Source organism: Mustela lutreola, chromosome 12 (assembly GCF_030435805.1).
Source record: "Mustela lutreola isolate mMusLut2 chromosome 12, mMusLut2.pri, whole genome shotgun sequence".
Taxonomy (NCBI): domain Eukaryota; kingdom Metazoa; phylum Chordata; class Mammalia; order Carnivora; family Mustelidae; genus Mustela; species Mustela lutreola.
In genome coordinates, this window is record NC_081301.1 from 1,330,225 (window position 1) to 1,351,170 (window position 20,946).

Consider the following 20,946-nt stretch of genomic DNA (forward strand, 5'->3'; position numbering starts at 1 on the left):
GGAGAGGTTCTCTTCTGGGTGTGCAAGGGGTTGGGGTGCTATGAGAGGCCGGCCCTGACCTCTGCCCCCCGCAAGGGCAGGCAGAGGGCCGGCGGGAAGCGCGGAGCTCCTCCCGCAGTGCTCCCCGCCGAGGCTTGCTTGTGCGCACGGCCTCAGGACTTCCAGCGTCACACGGCGGCCCGTCAGTCCAGTGTGGCTCTCCGGGGTGTCCCTGAGCCTGCTCCGTCCACCAGGGGAAGGCGCACTCCCGCTTTCCAGCGGACCCGGTTGAGCCCCGGAGACGCCCCTCAGACGGGGGTGGGGGGTGGCGCCCCTGCCCTGCCCTGCCCCCGCCCTGCACACGCCCCCGGAGGAGCCACTGCACGCGGGCCGCGCCGAGCTCGGGTCGCCCCCCGACGGCCTCGAGGTCCGCGCGGGGCCCCGGGGTTGGGGTGGGTGCTGAGGCGGGCTCCGGCTCTGGCCGCCGCGGTGCGGAGCACTTGTCCGCTTGGCTCGCCGGAGCGAACAACTGACCCGGATAGAATTAGCACAGGCGGAGACCAGCGGGGTCCGGCGACGCGGAGGTCACTGCCAGGGGAAGAGGGGGCGGTCCAGTCCCGCCCACCGTCCCCGCCCACATCCCCGCCCCGGGCCGGCGCTCCGCAGTCCCAAGGGCGGCCGCGCGGGGGCAGCACGTCCCAGCCCCGGCCCAGCGTGCCCCGCGCTGTGGCCGCGGGGCGGGACTTCCGGTCTCGCGGTCGCCGGAAGTGTGGGGGGCGGCGGCGCCGCGAAGGGCTAGGTCGGGGGTGCGAACGGCGGGGACGGCGGTGAGGCCGGCGGGGCCGACGCCGGGGAGGGGCCCGGGCGGGCGGGAGGCGCGAAGCCGGGACCGCGCCGCGGCGGAGGCGGCCGCTGGGCTCACGGCCGGTCGGGCTCCCAGGCCCCCGGCTCCGGGGTCGGGCCGCGCTCGCGAGGCCGCGGGACCCTTTCCCTGCCGGCCCCCCGCACGGGCGCTGCTTCAGGGAGCAGGTCCCGCGGGCGCCCTGTGGGTGCGGGAGCCCCGCCGCGTGTCCCCGGGGCCGGCCGTGCCTGTGCTGCGCGCCGGGGCCTCGCCCGTGTGCCCTGGTGACCCGCGTCCGGAGTCCGGAGCCTGCCGCGTCGGCCCCGGTGCCCGTGCGGCCGTGGGAAGACGGGCTCTGCGGCCCTGCCGCTGCCCGCGCCCCTGCCGCCCGCCGGTCACAGCCTCTGAGCGGGCCGGCCGCGTCCACATGGCCTCAGCGCCTGGGGAGCCGGCAGCGGGTGCTTGTGGGGTTTGGGGGCGTCCAGCCACGGTCCAGGCCCCTCCCCCACGCCGGACCGCCTGCTCTGGCCGGTTTCTGTTGTCCCCCCACGGCTGGCATGTGCGAAGGGCGGGTCTGAAGGCCTGGGGCCTGTGCCTCGGCAGGTTGAGGTCATGGATGTGAACGCGGAAAGAGAGAAGATAGCGAAGGAGATTGCAGAGCTCGAGCGGATCCTGGACCCCAGCTCCTCGGGCGCCGCAGTGGGCATCTCAGCATCCGGCCTGGGCTTGGATTCCGATGCCGGTGAGCTCTCACGGGCCGCAGCTGGAGCCGGCCGGCCCCTCCAGGCCAGTGCAGTGCTCGGCCACGCTGACCTCGGCCTTTACTCCCCGAGGCGGCCGTTAGCGCTTGTCCTCAGAGGGCCGGGAGCGAGCGCGTTGTCCGGTGAGGACGGCCAGCTGTCCTCCTCAGAGGTCGGAAGGTTGCAGAGCTCAGCTTGTCAGTGGCCATCCTGCCGGGCAGCTGAGAGCCACTCCCACGCGCTGTCCTCGGTGCTTCCCTGGGCCCAGAGGCCCCTTGCACAGCTCTGATTGGGAACCTGCTCACGGGGTCAGAGTCTAGGAGAAACTGGGCCCTCAGGCCTCTCCGCAGCCTCGGGGGCAGGTCTGAGGCTGTTCCGCAGAGTTTCCAGCTCCTCCAAGCCCTCAGCCCTGCCCCTGCCCCCAACTAACTCCAGCCCCCCTAAGACGGTGCTGGCTCCTGCAAGCGCTCCCTGCGTGGTCCTGGTGCATCTGCCCTCTCTGGGCTGACCCTGCCCTCGGTTCGGGGCCCGTCTTGCCTATTGGTGAATAGCGCTCAGCTGCTGGCTGCTGGGGATGCAGGTGCACTTCTGTCCCGAGGCCCTTCAGCCCTTCCGCTGCCGGTGGCCATCAGGAAGCGACCCTGTGTTGCACCTGCGCGTCATTTCTGTGGTGGCTGTGGGCTCCCGTCGCCATCCCCTGCACAGTGTGTTTGTGTTCCCACAGATTCGCTGCCAGACGAAGACTCGGAGGCTGCGGGATCCCCAGGCTCGGTAACTACTGGCCTGAGCTGGCTGTGGTGCCCACCGAGGCAGACGCCACCCATGCCAGTGCACCCAGGACCAAGGGGGGGTTGCTCAGAGCACGTTTCAGGTTTTCCGTGTCTTTGGTATTGCCGGTGATATGTCCCCAAGTATTTGTCACCAAAATTGAAATTGCTCCAGGATGACCTTCGTCTGAGGCTCGGCATTCACGTCTCCTGGCTCTGCCGAGCTTCCTGATGCGTGTGAGCGTGGGCGTGGAGCCACACGTGGAAGGTTTCTGGCGTGCTTGCCGCCCGGGTCCGGCCCCGTGGTTGCTTGTCTGTGCCCCAATTTCCAGCGTGCAGTGGGGCAGTCACAGCACAAGTCAGTCCTAGACGGTGCTCGGCACGTAGACCCTGCGTCCGGCCGGTTTTTAGTGCTACTTGTGTTTATTTTAGGATCGCACGTAAAGTCGTCAGAGAGTTTTTATGGTTTGTTGCGTGTTCTTTCACGGAGGCAGTAGGTGGAGAATTAATTTCCGTGTTTAACGGCAGGATAGTGCCCCTGACGTAGATTTACTGTAGCTCCTCGCCCGAAGGTCGCTGGCCGTCCTCACACGTGTTGTCCCCTGGTGGTGGTAAGGGCGCAGGGGCCTGCCCTGAGCCGTGAGCGCCACGGAAGCGCCTGTTGTAGAAAGAGGACGGTAAAGGGGTTCCCCGTGCGCTCCCACCCGAGACGTACTCGCGATGCTTCTTTCCGGTCTGAAGTTATGGGCCGGGCACGCGCTGGACACAGTCCCACATCGGGGGTCTCCTGCTGGTCCTGGGACCAGAGCATGAGCTTAGATTCTCGCTGCGCTGCCCTGAGTCGCGGGCTGGGGGCTCGGGGGCGGCGGCTGTGTGCCTCCTTCCTCAGCAGCAGTTTCCTCCCGTGACCAGGAAGAGGAGCGGTGGGGTGAGGCCAGCAACGGTGAGGATGACCCCAAGGACAAGACCCTCCCCGAAGACCCAGAGACCTGCCTGCAGTTGAACATGGTCTACCAGGAGGTCATCCAGGAGAGGCTGGCGGAGGTCAGCCTCCTGCTGGCCCAGAACCGGGAGCAGCAGGTAGGACAGGTCCAGGCCCTAAGAACGCCCCTGGCCAGACACCCCAGAACCAGGGCTTTGAGCTCTGCTCCCTGACTGCCCAGGTCCCCTCATCCGCAAAGGGAGTCACTGCCGCCTGACCCCAGAGGGCCCCTTGTATCTGCCACAGGAGGAGATCCTGTGTGACCTGGCAGGGTCCAAAGGCCCCAAGGCGAAGGACGGCAAGAGCCTGCCCCCGAGTCTGTACATAGGGCACTTCATGAAGCCCTACTTCAAGGACAGGGTGACCGGAGTGGTGAGTGGCGGGGGCCCTGCTCTCATCGAGGAGGTTGGGGGTGGGCAGCAGGCTGTGTGGAAGGAGCGCTCATCTCCACAGCTGTGGGTGTTGGGAAATCCTGGGACTGTCCAGAATGATACTCTCCGCTCTCAAACTCTCCTCGGTTGCCGGCGGAGAAAGGGTCTCCGGCCCTGGAGCGTGGCCTGCTAACCTCAGCTTCACAGATCATCCCCGGGGGTATTTCCGTAAGAGGTGGCACCATGGTCAGGGCAGCTTGGACGAGTTGTGCCGGCCTGGTAGCGAGGTCCTGTGGAGCCGCCGAGCCCACCCCACACGCCTCTCGGCCCCCAGCCACTCCCCGGGGAGCAGCTCTGGGCCCAGGGGTCTGGTGTCAGGCCTCCCACGTGGCCGAGCTGCTCGAGGAGGCCAAGGGAAAGGCTCCAGAGTCCTAGTGGGGCCCAGAGCGACGTGCTCGGCCCGTAAGGTGAACGTACCTGGGTCCTGGCCACGACCTGACAGTGCTTTATCGGGCAGGGGCCTCCTGCCAACGAAGAGACTCGGGAGAAGGCCGCCCAGGGCATCAAGGCTTTCGAGGAGCTCCTGGTGACTAAATGTACGTGCCTCTGTTGGGTCTCAGCGCCCCAGCCCTGTCTCTCCTCAGACGCCCTCTTGCCGTTCTGTGAACTCCTTTGCGCCCTGACCCCTGGGACTGGCCCCTCAAAGCCCCTGCCTGGCTCATGCTATGTGGGGACCCCCTTTCCTACAGCTCACCGTCAGGTCTCCCTTTCTGAAAGCCCAGCCCCAGGGGCCAGCTGTGAGCTCGGGTCAAGGCGTCCAGCTCACTGGGCAGAGGGCCCCCTGCCCGCAGCCGGCCCCCCCGCCAGCCCTGTGGTCCTGGCCTGGTTGTGTGCCCACCACATCCTCGCATCAGGGTAGGGGAAGGCGCTGCTGACGTCGTCGTGTCTCGTCAGGGAAGAACTGGGAAAAGGCCTTGCTCCGAAGATCGGTGGTCAGCGACCGCCTGCAGCGCCTGCTTCAGCCCAAGTTACTGAAGTAAGTCTGAGCACAGCTGCGGCCGCCAGCCTCCCCGGTGACTGGGGGCAGTCCGGGCTGGATGCTTGGTGACAGCTACTCCGTGTGGCCACGTCCCTCCGCTTGAGCAGGAGAGGCGCTGATCCCTGGGACTTTCCCCCAAAGAGGCATCTGTGCTTGAGGTCGGGTGTGCAAGAACCAGGCAGGCCCAGTCGTGCAGTCGTGCTGCTGGGGCAGTTTTTCTGGTCTGAATGCGGATCGTTCATGAGATGGTCTTTTTACGTTGTGCTGGTGTGACACCATGTGACCATGTCACATGCACCTGTGGCTGGGCCAGGGGTCCCAGGGGCTGCCTCTGGTGTCATGGCTTGATGTGTGGGTCAGGATTTGTTTTCAGGGATGGTCTCCTCCCTGGCCTCCAGAAGGGGCGACCACAGGCTTAAGTAGGCTTTGGCTTGTCGCCAGGCTGCCCGCAGAACACCTCCCTGCATACTGAGCCCAAGGCGGGCAGCTGGGACTCTGGCCAGTAGTCATTACTGTCTGTGCCTAATGCGAGCATGGTGACAGCCAGGAGAGGGAGCATCTCTGCTGCCCGTGGGCAGTTTCCTGCTTGAGGTCGGAGCCAGGCTTTGGCATCCGCTCCCTGACACATGGCTTTATCCTGTGCAGGACACGCGTGCTGGGGTCCTCAGGAAGCCACGCTGGCCCCAGCACGCCCACCCCTACCCCCCAGAGTGCGGCCCTGATGGGGGTGACTCTGGTGTGTCTGCCTGCCCCGTAGGCTTGAGTACTTGCACCAAAAACGGAGTAGGGTGACAAGCGAGGCAGAGCGGCAGGTCCTGGAGAAGCAGAGCAAGGAGGCAGAGAAGGAGATCCAGGAGATCCGGTGAGCTGCGCCTTCCAGGGAGGGTGTGGCCTGGGAGAGGTGCGGAAGGCCTGGCGTGACCCTGGCCACCTGTCACTTCCGCCAGGCAGCTCCCAGAGGAGACCTTGCTGGGGAACAGGCTGGACAGCCACGACTGGGAGAAGATTTCCAATGTCAACGTGAGTGGGGGCAGCACTGGGCTGGCGGCTCACGGCCGTCCTGGCAGCTGAGGGCAGGGGCTGGGATCAGCAAGGTCAGGTTCAGGCAGTCAGGCTGTGTCCCCGGTGGCCGCACCTGCCGCGAGACATCTGGGCAACCGCATGTTGGGCCCGCCCCACTGGGGTGTGCTGCCTTTTCTGAGGCAGACGAGTGGGAAGGTTCAGGCTTTATGCTTGGAGCCGAACCCCCACTTCTGGCTGTGTGAGTCCTGGCAAACTGGATGGGGATCCCACTTCTTCCCGGGTGCCCAGCCGCCAGCTGTCCGTGAGCGATGGCCCCTACAGGTTGGGTTTCTCTGCCGGTGCAGTTCGAGGGTGGCCGCAGTGCGGAGGAGATCCGGAAATTCTGGCAGAACTGGGAGCATCCGAGCATCAACAAGCAGGAGTGGAGCGGGCAGGAGGTGGACCAGCTGAAGGCCATCGCAGCCCAGCATGGCCACCTGCAGTGGCAGAAGATCGCCAAGGAGCTGGGGGTGAGGACTGGAGGGGCCTCGGGTGCAGGTCGGGGAGGCTGGGCAGGTTTGGGGTTGCCACGGGCCACGGGTCACAGCCCAGCGCTGGGAGCCTGCAGATTTCTTCATCCTGCCGCCCTTGAGGGTGTGGCTGGCAGAGAGGACAGCCTCTCCACCGCTCTGTGGGCTGAGTCTCTGGAAGCTTATGGTTCCTCAGCCTCCGGTCTCCCGAGTGCTCACCTGCCCTCCACCTCCCTCCCAAGGCCTGTCTCTGGCTTCCTTCTGGAGCCTACCTCGTTTCTATCCAGCTCAGGAGTTGGTTCTGATGGGTTCTGAGAGGAGCACTTTTCCCAGTTTTCTCTGGGCTCTTGTGCTGTTTCTAAGGTGAGGACCAAGGGCTTCACTTGGCCTGTTTGCGCCGTGCAGGTGTTGGAGGCTCGCTGTGCTGAGAACGGCTCTCTGTGGCTCTCGCCGCCTCTGTGGGCCTTAGCGTAGGGAGGTGCTTCTCTCGTACATGCTCAGGCATCTCCGGAATCCTTCAGGTGGTGCCCTGGTTTGAGTTTCAGCGGCGTGGCCTGGGAGGCTGAGGAGTGCAGCCCCGTTTTTGAGCTGATCGCTGCTGCGGACAGGCAGCGCGATCACCGCGAACTGAGCTAAACTGAACTGAAGCCAGAGACCAGTGTAGACCCTGAGGGTGGCAGATGGCCTGTCTGTCCTGCTGAGCTCGGTCCGTAGAGCTGCTCGGTCAGAGCGCCATGCCGGCATCAGAAAGGCACGGTCCGTCCCCCCACCCCCGACCCCCACCGTGTCTGCTGGCCACGCTCCGCACACGGAGCCGCTGAGGAAGCTGGCGCACGCGCACTTAGGCTGTGTACTCTCAGTAAGTCAGGCTTAAAGTTGTTTTTAGTCTTTTTTAGTTTCTGGGGTTTTATTTAGTGCGTTGGTTGAGAACCGTGTTGGTTCGCAGTAAACCAAGAGGCAGGCACAGGGCCTGGCCTCCCCGTCCGTCCGGTGCCCCCGCCATCGGCGCCCCAGCCAGAACGGCGCTTCCGTGTAACCCGGGATGGGCCTGTGCTGTTGCGCCGGCGCCTGAAGCCGACCGTGGCGGGCAGGGCTGTCCTGCGGGCTGGGTGCCCTGTGTGGGCGTGGGCAGGGCATGGGGACACGCTTCTGCGGGGTGGCCTCGCACACTCGGGTGCCCTGCCGGCCTCTCCCAGGATGGCCTGGAGCCGGGTCCTGCCGCGTGCAGCCCATCCGGACAGCCCCGTCCTCTCGGGAACAGGTGCCTCCGGGCCCTCTCCCGGCCTGGCCGCTCGTGCTGCTGTGGCGCTAATAACGTGCTGTTTTCTGGGTGGACATCACTTTGTCCCTCCAGCTGCTAAGGGCGTCTTGGTCACGCTTGGGATCCGGTGGCTGGGAAGCTGCTGTTGAGGTCTGTGCGCAGGCGTCTGTGGAGATGTGAGTGCTCAGCTGCTCCGCGTAAACGCCAAGGAGCCGCCGCATCCTGAGGACGCCTGGTTCCGTGCTCCACAGTGGCCGCCCCATGCCGGGACCCCCAGCCACAAACGAGGGTCCTGCTGCCTTGTGTCCCTGGCATGTGGCGGCATCCAGGCTCCAGACATGGCCGTCCTCACAGGCGCGTGGCAGCGTCACATTCGCGTCTGCGTCTGTGTGGCTGAACATAGGATGCTTTCGTTCTCGCCCGCATGTCATTGCTGGCTTGGTGCCTGTGGAGACTTGTGGTTTATTTTTCATTGTTTTCTGATGAGTCTTAAAGACCGTCCTGTGCGTTTGGAATCACAGGCTTCCACGGGTTTTTCTCTCTGCGCCTCGTCTTCTCGCTGCCCTGATCTTGTCTTCCACGGCCAGCAGGACTCTGTCCTCGCAACGGCCCGCTGCCCTGGTCTTTCCGGGACCGCGCTCTTGGCATCGTGTCCTAAAAGGTATCCCCACACCCAAACTTCGTGAGCCTGCAGGCTGCACGTGTCCAGCTGTATGTGTTCTCTGCGCCCCGAGGGTTTTCTTTAGGAGAAAAGAGTTCAAATCGAAGCACTGGTTTTCCCGTCAGGGCACGAGTGAGGGGACAGGCTTGGGCCCCACATCTGCTGTGGACACTGGCGGCTCACGAGCCGGGCGGGCGCGCATGTGGGGGCCAGGCTGCAGTCCTCCCCAGAGCTCTCCTAGGACGGTGTCCCCCCCGCCCCGACGTGCAGGCACCGCTCAGCCGCCCTCGATGGAGGCTTCAGGGAGGCTGGTCGGTGCCCAGCTTAGGGCAGCAACGCAGCCCCCATGGCGTCAGAGGCACGTGTTCTGCGGGAGGCTCCACCCCCAGCTGCGGAACAGGGCGTTTCCCTGAGGAGCCCAGTGTCGCTTTGGGGTCACGTGGATGCAGCGTCACGGGCTTTCAGGACACGCTGTGTGTCTGTGAGCACACAGACTGAGTGCTTCGTGGCCTTCTGGCCTCAGGCCCTCCGCTGTCCCTGCGGGGTCTGGTGGGAGCCGCTAGCTCACTGCTCTGAGAAGGGTGCATGCCAGTGACGCCCACTCTGCTTTGCTCTGGGGCCTCGGGAAGACCAACCGCAGCGCCTTCCAGTGCCTGCAGCAGTACCAGCAGCACAACAAGGCCCTGAAGCGCAAGGAGTGGACGCACGAGGAGGACCGCCTGCTCGCCCAGCTCGTTCGGGAGATGCGCGTCGGCAGCCACATCCCCTACCGGAGGAGTGAGTGCCTGCCTGGGCCCCTGCTGCGGCTCGCAGGGCACCCCCCCCAACCCGAGGCCCCGCCTGGGCAGAGGCAGCACAGTCGCGACCAGCTGGTGGGGCTGGAGGGGGACGTCCAGGGTCACCCACCCTCTACACCGCGGGTCCCGTCTGTCCCCAGTTGTCTACTACATGGAAGGGAGGGACTCCATGCAGCTCATCTATCGGTGGACCAAGAGCCTGGACCCCAGCCTGAAGAAGGGGTTCTGGGCCCCCGAGGAAGACGCGGTAAGTGGACGGCCGCAGACACCAAGGGGAGCCGTCCCTGCCAAAACAGACTGACACGGCCTGGGGAGCTCGCGGTGGCCTGCAGAGGCTCACGTGTTTGCCATCCTGTCCTGCAGAAGCTGCTTCAAGCAGTTGCGAAGTACGGGCAGCAGGACTGGTTTAAAATCCGGGAAGAGGTGCCAGGTAGGAGCGATGCCCAGTGCCGAGACCGGTGAGTTGGACCTCTCTGGGGAGGGAGGCCTTGCTGGGGTCACTTCCGGGGAGGCCAAGAGGGTGGGCGAGCCGTCTGTGGCCCCAGATGGTCTGTTGGTGGAGGCTGGGGTGGTCGTGAGAGCCCTGCATACCCGGGGTGGCTGGTCGGGAAGCAGGATCCCTGTTTTTTTGAACCAGGCTTTTGTACAGGCACAAGCCACAGTGGCCCGGGGACGTTACCCTGAGCCTGTGGCTAAAGTCCGTTTTCCAGATCCCTGACTGCAAGGTCTCTGGAAGGCCACCTGGGCAATCTCCTTTCCTCAGCCTGGCTTTTTGTAACAGTTCCTAATGACAGAGTCCACGTGTCGTATGACATGTTCCCGCGAGGGGTATGGTCCGGGGATCACTGTCATCGGTGAGCTGTGCGGCTGTCACCCCAGGCACCTTCAGAGCGTGTGACTGGCCCCGGGGAAATGCTGTTTCCTCAACAAACAGTTGAGGGCTCAAGCCGGGCCTTTTCCGGAGAGCACAGGAGACCGGGCTCGCCGGCCTCAGTCGCTGTGGAAACACCAGGGTGGCAGCGATCTGGCACCTTGTGCGCCTCGGGACGGGCGCTTTAAGAGTGCGCCAGGGGGTGGGTGTAGATGAGAGCACGAAGCCACACCCACGGAGGACAGCGTGAGCTTCCTCAGGAGCTGGCTGAGCCGCCGCACGGCCCCCAAAACCGGGCACCTGCCCGCGTGCAGTCAGAGCTGCGCCGCTCATAGCAGCCACACGCGGGAACAGGGTGTCTGTCAGCGGGGGAGCAGGTCAACAACAAAAGTTGTTTTGGGGTCGGACGGACGGTAGGGTACCTCTCGGCCTTAACGATGCAACCCAGGGCGGGCTCCTGGTTGGTGCGGTCAGTGGAATGTGCGACTCTTGATCTCAGGGCCGTGGGTTTGAGCCCCATGTTGGGTGTAGCGAAGTTTAAAAAGATACGTGGACGACAAAGGCCTGACGCTCCCCCTGTGGATGCACCTTGACGACGGGAGTCCGTACACAAGCATCTGTGTGGATGGGCATGCTAGTCACTCCTGGGTGTGCGCCTGCGAGTGGGGTTTCCAGGACACACAGGGCTGCCCTGGTCTCCCACAGCGGTGCACCCACGGGAGGCTCTGGGAGCTCAGCACCCCCGGCAGCTCCAGCCGGCGCAGGGTGGCAGGTGGTGTCTCAGTGGCTTCTGTCGGTGGCCCCTGGCGTTGAGCATTGGTGCGTGGACCGGCCCTTTGCATGTCTGCTCTGGAGAAACGCCCATTTATACCGTGCCGCCCGGTCACGAACCATGTTGTCCGTTTGTGGTGGCTTTGTGTGCATGGATACGTGCTCGGCTGCAAGTCCCTCATCCGGAGCCGCGTCGCCGTGGCTTGCCCAATGGCGTCCTGTAGACACGCTGAAAAGGTTGTTGACGGAATTCAGTTCATCTGAATTTTCTCTTTAGTCATGAGCTTTTGGTGCCGGGTCCCAGAGCCCTTGCCAACAAGGGGACAGCCGTGGGAGCGGGGACAGCTGCAGGAGGGCATTGTGGCGCCCAAAATATCCCCGTGTCGTTGCTGCCTGCAGGTATGTGCGACGGCTGCAGGCTGGCTTGAAGAAGGGCCGGTGGGCCGCCAGCGAGGAGGGGAAGCTGCTCGAGCTGATCGGCAAGCACGGCGTCGGTGAGTCCTGGGCCTGCTGCCCGGAGCCCCCGGGAGCGCGGCTGTTGGCGACGCCAGCCCCTCCGGTCCCCGGCATCTCCCCAGCTTGGGGCAGCGGCTCTTCCGCCTTGTGCGCTGATGCGTGGTCGGAAGGGAAGGTTCGGGAGCGCCTTGGCTCCACTCCTCCCCTGGAGACGGCTGCTCCCAGCCGCACACGCCTGCCCGACCCACTCTGGGCCCGTTTCTGGGGCAGCTTCATAAAGCTGAGGCATTCGATGTGAGCTCCCGGGTCCCGCTGTTTCCCGCTTTACAACGTAGCATTGTAGTCATCCGTCGTGAACCTTCCGTCTTCACGCGTCCTGTGCCTTCCCGCTGTTGTCGACAGCACGTTCTGTCTTCCTGAGGAAGACCCCAGAACGGCCTCAGCTGCCCAACCGCTGACGTGCATTTCCATGCTTTCTCGTTTCGGCTCCAGAGCTGGCCTGAGTCTGCTCGCTGTGTGCGGTGTTTCCTAAGAACAGACCCGAGGTGTGGGTTTGCCGGCTTCGGGCACACGCGGAATGCTGACTGTGGCCCGGCGTCCCCCTGCTCTAAAAACAAGGCACCGGTCTTCTCCCGCCTGCGCTGTCGGGAAGAGAATAATTTGCAGTGTTTGGTGTAGACGCCGGGGTGTGGCAGACAGGCAGGGGCCGTCTTCACATAAACGCAGTTGGGTTCTTCCCTCTCGTCGTGCGTCCCCTAGAGTCTTTCTAAAGGCCTTGCTGTGCGCTGCGGTTCGGAAACTGCTCTCCCGCGGGGGGCCGTGCGCGGCAGGCGTGCATTCTCCGGGAATGCGACGCAGGCCATGTACAGAGGCGGCACGCGTGCGAGAAGAGCCTCTCACTCAGGCCGTGAGCTTGTCGTCAAAGACTGTGGGAAGCAACTTCCACGCTGTTGTGCTTTATAGGTCACTGGGCAAGGATAGCGTCTGAGCTGCCGCACCGGACGGGCTCCCAGTGTCTGAGCAAGTGGAAGATCATGGTCAGGGTGCGTCTCCACCAAAGTCCGTCCCAAAGCCCCATCACCTGTGGGGCCACATCACTGCCGAGCGGGGAGTGGAAGAGGGACATCTGGTTTCTGGTCCTGGTGTCTCTTCTTCCCGGAAGCTGAGGGCAGAGAGCCCTGGCCTCTCCCGATAGCTGCTGTCCCCTCAAGGCAGTCAGGGGCCAGGGGGCCTGTACTCCCAGTGCTCCATGTCCCAGCCTGCTTGGGCTCTCCCCAAAGGGCTAGCCTGCCTGCTGGTTGCCCCTGGTCCGTGAGCCCTGGGCAGCCGAGACCTCCAAGTAGCCTTTCCCCACAGAAGAAGCAGAGTCGGGGGAGGAGGAGACGGAGGCCCCTCCGCAGCGTGCGGTGGAGCTCCAGCAGTGGGGACAGCAGCAGCGGGGACAGCGGTGGCGAGGGCGGAGGCAGCGGCGGCAGCAGCAGGGACAGTGAGGACTCGGAGCCAGAGGAAGCCCCGGAGGCCCGGGCGGGTGACCAGGAGCTCCCATCGGCTCAGCACACCGTGCCGGACATGGACCTGTGGGTGCCTGCCAGGCAGAGCACCAGTGAGCCGTGTGGAGGGGGAGCCCAAGGCTGGCCAGGACGCCGTGCTGCCTCCCCCCACCCTCCCAGGGGCTCCAGCGAGGCTCAGGAGAGCAGCAGAGCCAGTCGCCCCACTGAGGAGGTGGGCCAGGCAGACACTCCCTCCGGGACCCACAGCACCAGCACGAGAGGCATCGGGTGCCCAGACTCAGCGGACACTGACGTCTCAAACTCAGAGGAGCCAGCACACAAGGTAGGCCATGGGCCCTGGTGCTGCGTCCCACTTGCTGCTCTGGGGTCGCGAAGCTGGAGCCGAGGCACTGCGGGCCGGTCTGACCTCACATCGGTGGACTTCCTGGGTGCGGCAGAGCAGATCCCCGTCCCGGCTCGATAGAGTACTCGCTTCTGGCTGTCTCAGGAGAGTCATGTCCAGAGCAGCCGCCTCTGTTTCCCCATGGGTTCGCTTTACAAGCCGAGCAGGGGAGCTGCTGAGGGTACTGCCTGGTGGGCCCACGGACTTGGAGGCGTTTCTGATCCATACATCCCTGAGCAGCGGCGGGGTAGGGGCAGCAAGCAGGGGGTGTCCTCCTGGCTTGCAAAAGACCAGACACCTCCCCCATGCAGGGTCCCAGTGTCCACTTGCATGGGCCCACCTTGTCCGGCCCCGTGTATGCCCGTCCGGTCCGTGTCCGCCGTGTCGGAGCCCTGGCCGCCTGCCTGGCTCCAGCTGCGTGCAGGGTTGCGGCGAGCAGGCCGTGTATGCTGGGAGAGGTCAGAGACTCCCCTCAGTGGCACCTGAGGGGACGGCAGGCTGTCCGGGCGTCTGGACAGAGTGTATGCACCAGTCCCCGCTGTGCGTGGCTTCTCTGCCACATTTGTGACCATCAGGCTCCTGTGGTGCCATCGGCAAGGGGCGCCAGCTGGAGGAGCAGGGACCTCCGCCAGTGCTAGCTGCAGCCGAGCCCGCCAGGCACGTGGGTGCCAGGCCCTTGGGACCCACTGAGGCCACCTCGCTTCAGGACAGTTCCCACCACTCCGCGCTGGGATCTGGGTGCGGGGGTGTGCACGCTGCTCTGCGGGCCCTGTGCTCCCCACGGGCCCCGCCTCACGCCATCTGTCCCTCAGAGCGGGAGTCGTCTGCTGAAGGTGCCGCTAGAGACCGTGCTGCAGGTGCTCAGGACCAACACAGCCCGCCGGCGCCAGACGCTGGTAGGGGCTGGCCCCCACCGCCACTGCCCTGGCGGCCCAGGGCTCCTCCCCAGTCCAGGGAGAAGGGGGTGTGGCATGGGCAGTCTGGGAGCCAAGCCTGGCCGGGAAGCCCAGGTGCCTTTCTTCCTTACTCAGGAGAAACTGAGGCAGCCATGCCTGCTCAGCTCATCCCTGGAGACCAGCGCCAGTGACGGTGTGGCCGGGCCCCCGGTACGGCAGCTGTGGCACAGGACAATTGGGAGCAGGCGGCGGTGGCGGGGACATGCCCTACAGAGGAGGCTCCTTGAGCGTCAACTTCTGATGGCCGTGAGCCCATGGGTGGGTGACGTCGTCCTGCCGTGCTTCCCCCGGAGGCCTGCCACCGTACACACCCGAGGTACTGCCCCTGGGCTCCACTGAGAGCCTCCTGTGGAGCCCGGGAGTGGGGAGACCCCGGGCAGATGGAGGGTCACTCTGCTGGGACAGGGAGGTGCATAGGGAGGTCCCCTTGGAGGGCTGATTGGGTTTTGTCTCCAACCTGACTAGCCCAGGGGAGATGGTCTGGGATTGACCAGCATTCAGGCCTTAGCTAGGGTCTTCTCAGGGCTCAGGCGCACAGTGCCTGCGTGCAGGTTTCTGGAAAGCTGTCTGGGGGGCTCCGAAGGCCAGTCAAGGTCAGCCTTCTCTCCGGGCTCCTGCCCTTCCTTCTGGCTGGGCGTGGTGGCAGATGGATGCAGGGTTCTCTGGGGCCCGAGACGAGGGGCCTTGCTAACCACACACGCACGCTCGCTTCCTCAGCCGATGGCATCCGGAAGCAGCTGGAGGAAGCCCGGCTGGCCAGCACCCCTGCGTTCACCCTCTTTATCCAGGTGAGGAGTCCCGTGAGGCAGAGCCTGCCTCGGGTAAAGCCGGGCCCACTTCTTGAGGTCTAATTCTCTGAAGGTTCAGAGCCTTGAAAGGGTCTTTCAGTGGCCTGTGATGCTTGGCAGGCTGGTCCCTGTGGAAGGGGCAGCCCTGTCCCTACCACCATCAGATAAACTCCTTGAGAAGGGACGGGGTGCTGGGAAGTGTGGAAGCTTGGGGGACGCACACCCCAGCCCGGTGGGGGCTCTGCTCCGATGCCCCCAGGCCCTGAGGCCAGGCAGGGCCTGAGCGAAGGCGTCGTGGTCTTCAGGGCCTGTGCCAGCCTCCGGACCTCCCCCGAGTAGTGGTCAGAGCAGGCTCAAGTTTGGTTATAGACGCCCTCATCATCTCGGTCCCGGACAGGGAGGGGGGTGGGCTCTTGTCCGGCCTGTGCCATGTGCTCATCACACGCGTCCCGCAGTTGCTCCAGATCGATACTGCTGGCTGCATGGAGGTCGTTCGGGAGAGGAAGGCCCAGACTCCTGCCCTGCTCCAGACTGGCGCTCGGGACCCAGCGCCTGGGCTGCTGCAGGTGAGGAGCAGGGGTGAGCACCGGGCACAGGCTCACCTGGCCTGTGTCACCCCTTCCTCCCCTTCCCAACACTGGGAAGTAAGGGACAGGACGTGTTCTCGGGTCCCCTAGAGGCGGGGCCCGTCCCTGAGAGCAGCCCTGCTGGCTCTTGGCCCCCTTGTGCCGGCCCTCCTGGGAGGTGTCTCCCTGTCTGCCTGCGGTCCTGAGGGCGTCACGACATGTCCACAGGGGCAGAACCAGCGCTGGTACCGCATCGGCCCTGCTGGGGTGGGATGCCGGGCATGGGGTCTGTCAGCGAGAGGCCGTATACCTGGGTCGTCACAACTGAAGGGAATGACAGAGTGACCGGGTTGGCCCTTTGGAGCCCCATCCAGGCCCCAGAGCCCCCGAGTTCTGCCTGGAGAGCCAGGCCCCTGCTTCTCCCTCAGACCACACAGCCCTGACCCCACCATGATGAGCTCACCCAGTGGTTCCTGTAAGAGGATGTGGGGAGGGAGGGAGGCAGGCCTTGGTGCCCGGGGCCCCCACTCCCCCTCCCACTGCAGGTGAGGGCAGGAGGAGGGTCTTGCTGTGGGTGGAGAAGTGGGCCTGGGCCTGGGACTTCCCGAAGCGCTGGCTCTTGTGTTTCAGATGTCACCGTCACAGGACGCCGCAGGTACCGTCTGTCGCCGCTCTTGTTTTCAGCACCTAGCCTAGTGGGAAGGGGCGTTGTGCCTCAGGCTCTGAGCAGCACAGCCATGGCCTCGGTGACAGGTCTTGTCCGAGTCCCACGGTGGGGACAGTAGCATGCCTGCCAGGAGTGGGCGAGGCAGCTGCTCAGGCTCCGACCTTCCCTGCACATAAGCCAGCCCTGGGTGTTTGGGCCGCCGCCAGCCTCCACACACCAGCAGCATCATGCAAGGGTCTGGGGCCAAGGGAGACCCTGCGAGGCGGGTGGTGGTGCCCAGCAGTCGTGTTGGAGATACTGAAGGCCGGCACCCGTGTGCAGTACAAGCTGACCAGTGCCCAGCAAGCCCTACTGCCCTGGCCACGGCAGGAGCTCCGGGAGGTCTGGGAACGAGCGGATGAGATTCTAAGGCTCTTGCTCTGGGCCCCCAGCAGCCGCCCACCCTCCCTGCGGGCCCTCCGCTGGGACATCTGGGAGGCCTGTGCACAGTCCACTCACGTGGAGGTCACCTGCACGTGTCTCCTGCAGGCCGCGGCCTCCGGAACCTGCCAGCGCAGGAAGCTGCAAGGCAGAGCACCAGCCAAAAAGGGAGCAGGGGGTTGCGGCCCTGCCGAGCTGAGTCCGGTCCGCAGGCGCCCCTGCCAGCTCTGTGCGGCCCCCGCCCCAAGCCCAAGACTGTCTCCGAGCTGCTGCGGGAGAAGCGGCTTCGAGAGGCCCGGGCCAGGAAGGCCGCCGTAGGCACCGTGGCGCTCCCGCCACAGCTGCTGCTCTCACCACTCGTGCTCCAGCCCTGTCTCCCAGAGGCGACCCCTAACCCCGCAGCCTCGGGCCCGGCTGCCACAGACCCTGCAGCCACGGGCCTGAGCGCGTCAGCGGAGGACAAGCAGCCCTCCTCCCTGCCCGTCCGGGCCCGCGGCCTGGCCTCCACAGAGGCTGCTCCTGCAGCCTGCAGAGCTCCGGTTCCCAGCCAGGTCCTGGTGAGCGGCCATCAGGGCGGCCTGGGACAGTCTCAGGCCCCCGCCGCATCCCGGAAGCAGGGCCTGCTGGAGGTGCCACTCTTCCTCCCTGCCAGCCCCAGCCCCGTTCAGCTGCCCATCCAGCCCCTCGGCCTGACGCCAGCTCTGGCCACGCACAAGGGCGGGCCACACGTGGCAGCCAGCACCTCTCTGCCTGTCACCTGGGTGCTCACAGCCCAGGGACTGCTCCCAGTGCCAGCTGTGGTGGGCCTTCCTGGGCCAGCAGGGACCTCTGACCCCAAAGGACTGTCAGTGCCTCTGCTGCCCACACTGCCTGGGATGCAGGCAGGCCAGGGCCCCAGGCCCCCTGGGCAGAGCCACCCTGGGCGGCCCCCAGCCAACGTGGACACAGGCTCAGATCCTCCCTCTAGGACAGACCTCGCGACCCTTCCAAGGTTCTGCCAATCCCAAAGTTCTGTGGAAGTGGGCAGTGACGGGTCCCATGCCCGTGGGGGATCGTCCTTCCCTGGAGAGGCCCAAGCGGCCAGGGAAATAGCCGAGCCCAGGATACCCTCTCAGACCATGACAGCTGACCGCCCTGAAGCCAGACACCCCTCGTGCAGCCGGCTACCTCTGCAAGCGGGCACTGGCCCTGGGAGTGGCCCAGGAGGGACACCGGGGTCCCCAGGGCCAGGGGGACTCACAGGGCCTCTGGGCCTAGAAAGGCTACCCCCACCCCGGCCTGGGGCTGAGAGGGGTACCCTGGACCTGGACCTCCTGTCCCAGGAGAGTGAGGCAGCCGTGCGGGAGTGGCTGAGGGGACAGCAGGGGGTGTGTGTGCCCCCACTAGGGACCAGGCTGCCCTACCAGCCCCCTGCCTTGTACAGCCTCCGGGCCTTGTCGGGACTCCTGCTCCACAAGAAGGCCTTGGAGCGGAAAGCCACCTCCCTCACGTCCAGTGGGGCGGCTGGAGCCCTGCAGGCCTCACTGGGACAGGTGCACCGGCAGCTCCAGGACAGCCCGGCCTACCTGCTGCTGAAGGCCCGCTTCCTGGCCACTTTCACCCTCCCCGCACTCCTGGCCACCCTGTCTCCACATGGCGTCCCCACCACCCTGTCCGTGGCCACGAGGGCTGAGCCCGAGAGTGAGAGTGACCTGGAGGAGCTGGAGCTCAGAGATGGCTGCTCCGCAGGAGGTCCTCAGGCCGGGCCAGCAGCCTCTCTCCCCCCTCAGGTAGGTGGCCGTGGGCACAGAGGGCCCCCCCGCCCCGCCACCAGCAGCAGCGCCCGCACCCAGTCGGGAGTCCTGGCCCGCGGGTTGCTGAGGAGGAGGAAGCAGACTCCAGGTCTGCACAGTCTGTGGACGAGGCCCTGAGGCCAGTGTGGAAAACAGGAAGGAAGCTCTCTAGCCCCTCGGCCCCTCTTGGGGCCCCACCACATTGCCTCACCAGAGGGAGTGGGTTATTTTGGGTCCCGGCACCCCATGTGCACACAGACCCTCCACTGGGGCACCAGCTATGCAGAGGTGGCTCTGCGTGTCTGGGAACACCGAGATTCTTCCAGCTGCCAGCTCTGGCGCTGTGTACCCCAGAAGAGCTTTCTGAGCCATGGCTGCAAACTGCTTTCCTTCTTCCCTGGCAAAAAGCCTGACAAACACGGGAAGTGGTGGCCCCGGGGCTCCTGGCAAGGTGTCCTCTGGCCCTGTTCCTGGGGCCAGCAGGGGAGCTACATCTCTCACTGTGTGCCACTGTCAGGGAGGCTGTGGGGTCTCCTGCCGCTAGGACTCAACCTTTGTGCTGTCAGGATAGCAGAGGGAGGGCTGGGGCTATGGGAGGGAGAGCTTCCTGTCCCTTGTCCTGCCTGCAGGCTCTCCACTGGCAGTCACCTGTGTTCCTCGGCGCTGCCCTGCTGGCCTGGCTGGGAGAACCAGGACATGGGACGCTGGCTCTGGCGTCACCAAGGGAATTGGAGTCCCCAGGTGGGGATGCCCGGGGAGGGGGACATGTCTACACTTCTGTGGCTTCCATTCATCCACAAGCCACCCTATCTCCACAGGGACAGGTCTGGGGAGCCGTGTGTCCCTGGTGCTGCGGTGTCAGGACACAGCTTCCTCCCTGGCATGTTCTGCTGGGGAGTCACTCTTGTCCTTCTCTGCCTGGGTTCTGTTACAGGAAGCCCCAGACCCTGGGCAGGGCTCTTCCTGCCTAGACAGTTTAGACAACCTTGATGTGCTGAGAACTCGGCATGCCTGGCATGCCCGGAAGAGGAGGCGGCTGGTGTGAACGCAGGGTAAGCGCGGGCCTTCCCTGTGGCCATGCTCTGGGCGTGTGGGAGCCAATAGCAGTCCAGGTGCAGAGTAGGCTGGCCCTTGGGAGCTCCTATCAAGTGTGATGATCTTAGGTTGGGTGTGGGTATATACAGGGCTCTGGGATCTTGGAGGCCCTGGGGTGGGCCATCTAACCTCCCTTTGCCACTGGGTTCCACGCCTCCAGCTGTGGTGCTTCCTGCTTGCTAGCATGCGTGTGCCTCAGGGCCTTTGCACTGCTGTGCTGTTTGTCTTTCTTCTCTGTCTGTAAGGCTTTTCCCTTATTTCAATCATGTCTCTTCTGGTCAGTGGTCAGCTGCTCAGAGATGCTACCCGTGGCTTTTTTGAGGTAGCGCCACAGTCCCGGCACCCGTCTGTGTTGCTGGCACTCTCCTCTCTACACTTGACGTGTTTTATAAGTGTCAGCTGTGGCATGAATGTGCGCCCATGCAGGCAGTAACGTGGTTGGTGCTGCTGGGGCCTCAGTGTGCGGATGGCAGGCACCAACTAGGCACTCAGCACAGATAAGTTGAGTTTATGGGGTGGAGATCCCGCGGAGGGAAGGACGTCCAGGTCCACAGGTTCCCAGAGGTAGGAGTCGGCTCCTCTGAGCACGGTGGGGGCTGTGCCTGGAGAGGTCCTAGGTCTGGGACTAGGGCAGATGGGTCCACAGAGGGGATGCTGGCAGTGGGGGATGGGATGTCCCATGAGAAGCCCACCCAGGCTCCCGGGCCCGCCCTCAGCAGGGTCCCTGCATGGACTGCAGGTGGGCAGCCGGCCTGGTTCTGTGGGGCACAGTGCCTGCCTGTGCTTCTTGCCCTACAGTGCCATCTGGGGGTCCCCACCATCCAGGCTTCTCTGTGTTCCAGGATGCAGGAGCTGTGCTGGACCCTCGTGAGCCTACCCACCCAGAGAGCCCCGCACCGACACTTCCGGAGAAACAGCCAAAGCAGCTGGAGGCTGGGGAGGCTCCACCAGCAGGGACCATGTGACCACAGGGGTTGGCTGGCCCTCGGGCACAAATTAGGACGTTTGAAGGAATAAAGGAATAGCTAATGTTTTTTATTAAAAGGCAAGCCCTAGGCTCTTGTGATGTCCTGAGAGACTGGGCGTGTGCAGAGGATTGGAGTCTCCTCCGGCCATGTCCGGAACTGGCTGGCTGGGCTCTGAGTCTGAGGAGCCCCTTGAACCCCAGGCCTCAGTGTTGGGGGGGGGGGGGGCTTTCCACAAGACGCTCTTGTGCCTTGGACCGAGGGACCTGCCACGAGCTCCCAGGTGGCCGCTGGTCTTGGTGCGGCCACGGGGCCTAGAGCGGACCCACGAGCTCCCAGGTGGCCGCTGGTCTTGGTGCGGCCACGGGGCCTAGAGCGGACCCACCGCACTGCCTTCTGGACCACACTGCCCACCGAGGTGGGTGCCTGGAAGCAGCGACAGCCTGGCTGCCCACAGAGCCCGCAGCGGCCCCAGGCCAGCCCGCCTCCCGTGCGGCTGCTGCTTGGCAGGAGCCCAAACCCCGGCCCCGCCACCGCTGAGGGACGCTCAGCTCTGGTCTTGGTGCGCAGCCTTTCAGGGCGCTTGGTTCTAGGAGCTTTGTTCCTGCGTTCCTCGCGCGACCCTCCCCCGGGCACCCCGTCCTCCACCTGCGGGGGTGCCCCCCCACCACGCAGCCTTGGGAACGCCCTTTCGCTTTCCAGTTTGCACCTGGCACTGTTTCAGCTCGTGTCTCCTTTTCCTGCGGGCGTCTTTGG

The 20,946-nt window shown here is 65.0% G+C and overlaps 1 protein-coding gene across 2 annotated transcripts; it reads left to right on the forward strand.

Annotated features, from left to right (window-relative positions):
* Positions 1 to 728: 728 nt before the first annotated feature.
* Positions 729 to 20,280, forward strand: SNAPC4 (small nuclear RNA activating complex polypeptide 4). Of its 2 annotated transcripts, XR_009346664.1 has the most exons (25): positions 729 to 806; positions 1,424 to 1,562; positions 2,285 to 2,331; positions 3,240 to 3,407; positions 3,556 to 3,681; positions 4,198 to 4,276; positions 4,635 to 4,716; positions 5,477 to 5,581; positions 5,667 to 5,739; positions 6,087 to 6,251; positions 8,803 to 8,950; positions 9,111 to 9,217; positions 9,334 to 9,428; positions 11,012 to 11,106; positions 12,032 to 12,111; positions 12,425 to 12,901; positions 13,774 to 13,857; positions 13,993 to 14,233; positions 14,635 to 14,705; positions 15,161 to 15,271; positions 15,902 to 15,926; positions 16,467 to 18,127; positions 18,760 to 18,871; positions 19,065 to 19,182; positions 20,068 to 20,280. XR_009346664.1 is itself a non-coding variant. In XM_059143465.1 (23 exons), exons 1-22 carry the CDS (start codon positions 1,433 to 1,435, stop codon positions 19,173 to 19,175), a joined length of 4,281 nt encoding a protein of 1,426 aa, XP_058999448.1. In that variant the 5' UTR covers positions 875 to 1,432; the 3' UTR covers positions 19,176 to 19,182; positions 20,068 to 20,280. The 2 variants fall into 2 exon arrangements, 1 of the variants encoding a protein (XP_058999448.1); XM_059143465.1 differs by lacking the exons at positions 729 to 806; positions 18,760 to 18,871 and having other exon boundaries at positions 875 to 1,562.
* The last annotated feature ends 666 nt before the right edge of the window (positions 20,281 to 20,946 follow it).

What these genes read in the sequence shown, in the direction of transcription:
- SNAPC4 (XM_059143465.1), top strand. Translation starts at nt 1,433, where the DNA reads ATGGATGTGAACGCGGAAAGAGAGAAGATAGCGAAGGAGATTGCAGAG. An exon ending in CTTCAGCCCAAGTTACTGAA is followed by an intron (nt 4,717 to 5,476) that starts GTAAGTCTGAGC and finishes CCTGCCCCGTAG; the next exon opens with GCTTGAGTACTTGCACCAAA. An exon ending in CAGCGCCTGGGCTGCTGCAG is followed by an intron (nt 15,272 to 15,901) that starts GTGAGGAGCAGG and finishes CTTGTGTTTCAG; the next exon opens with ATGTCACCGTCACAGGACGC.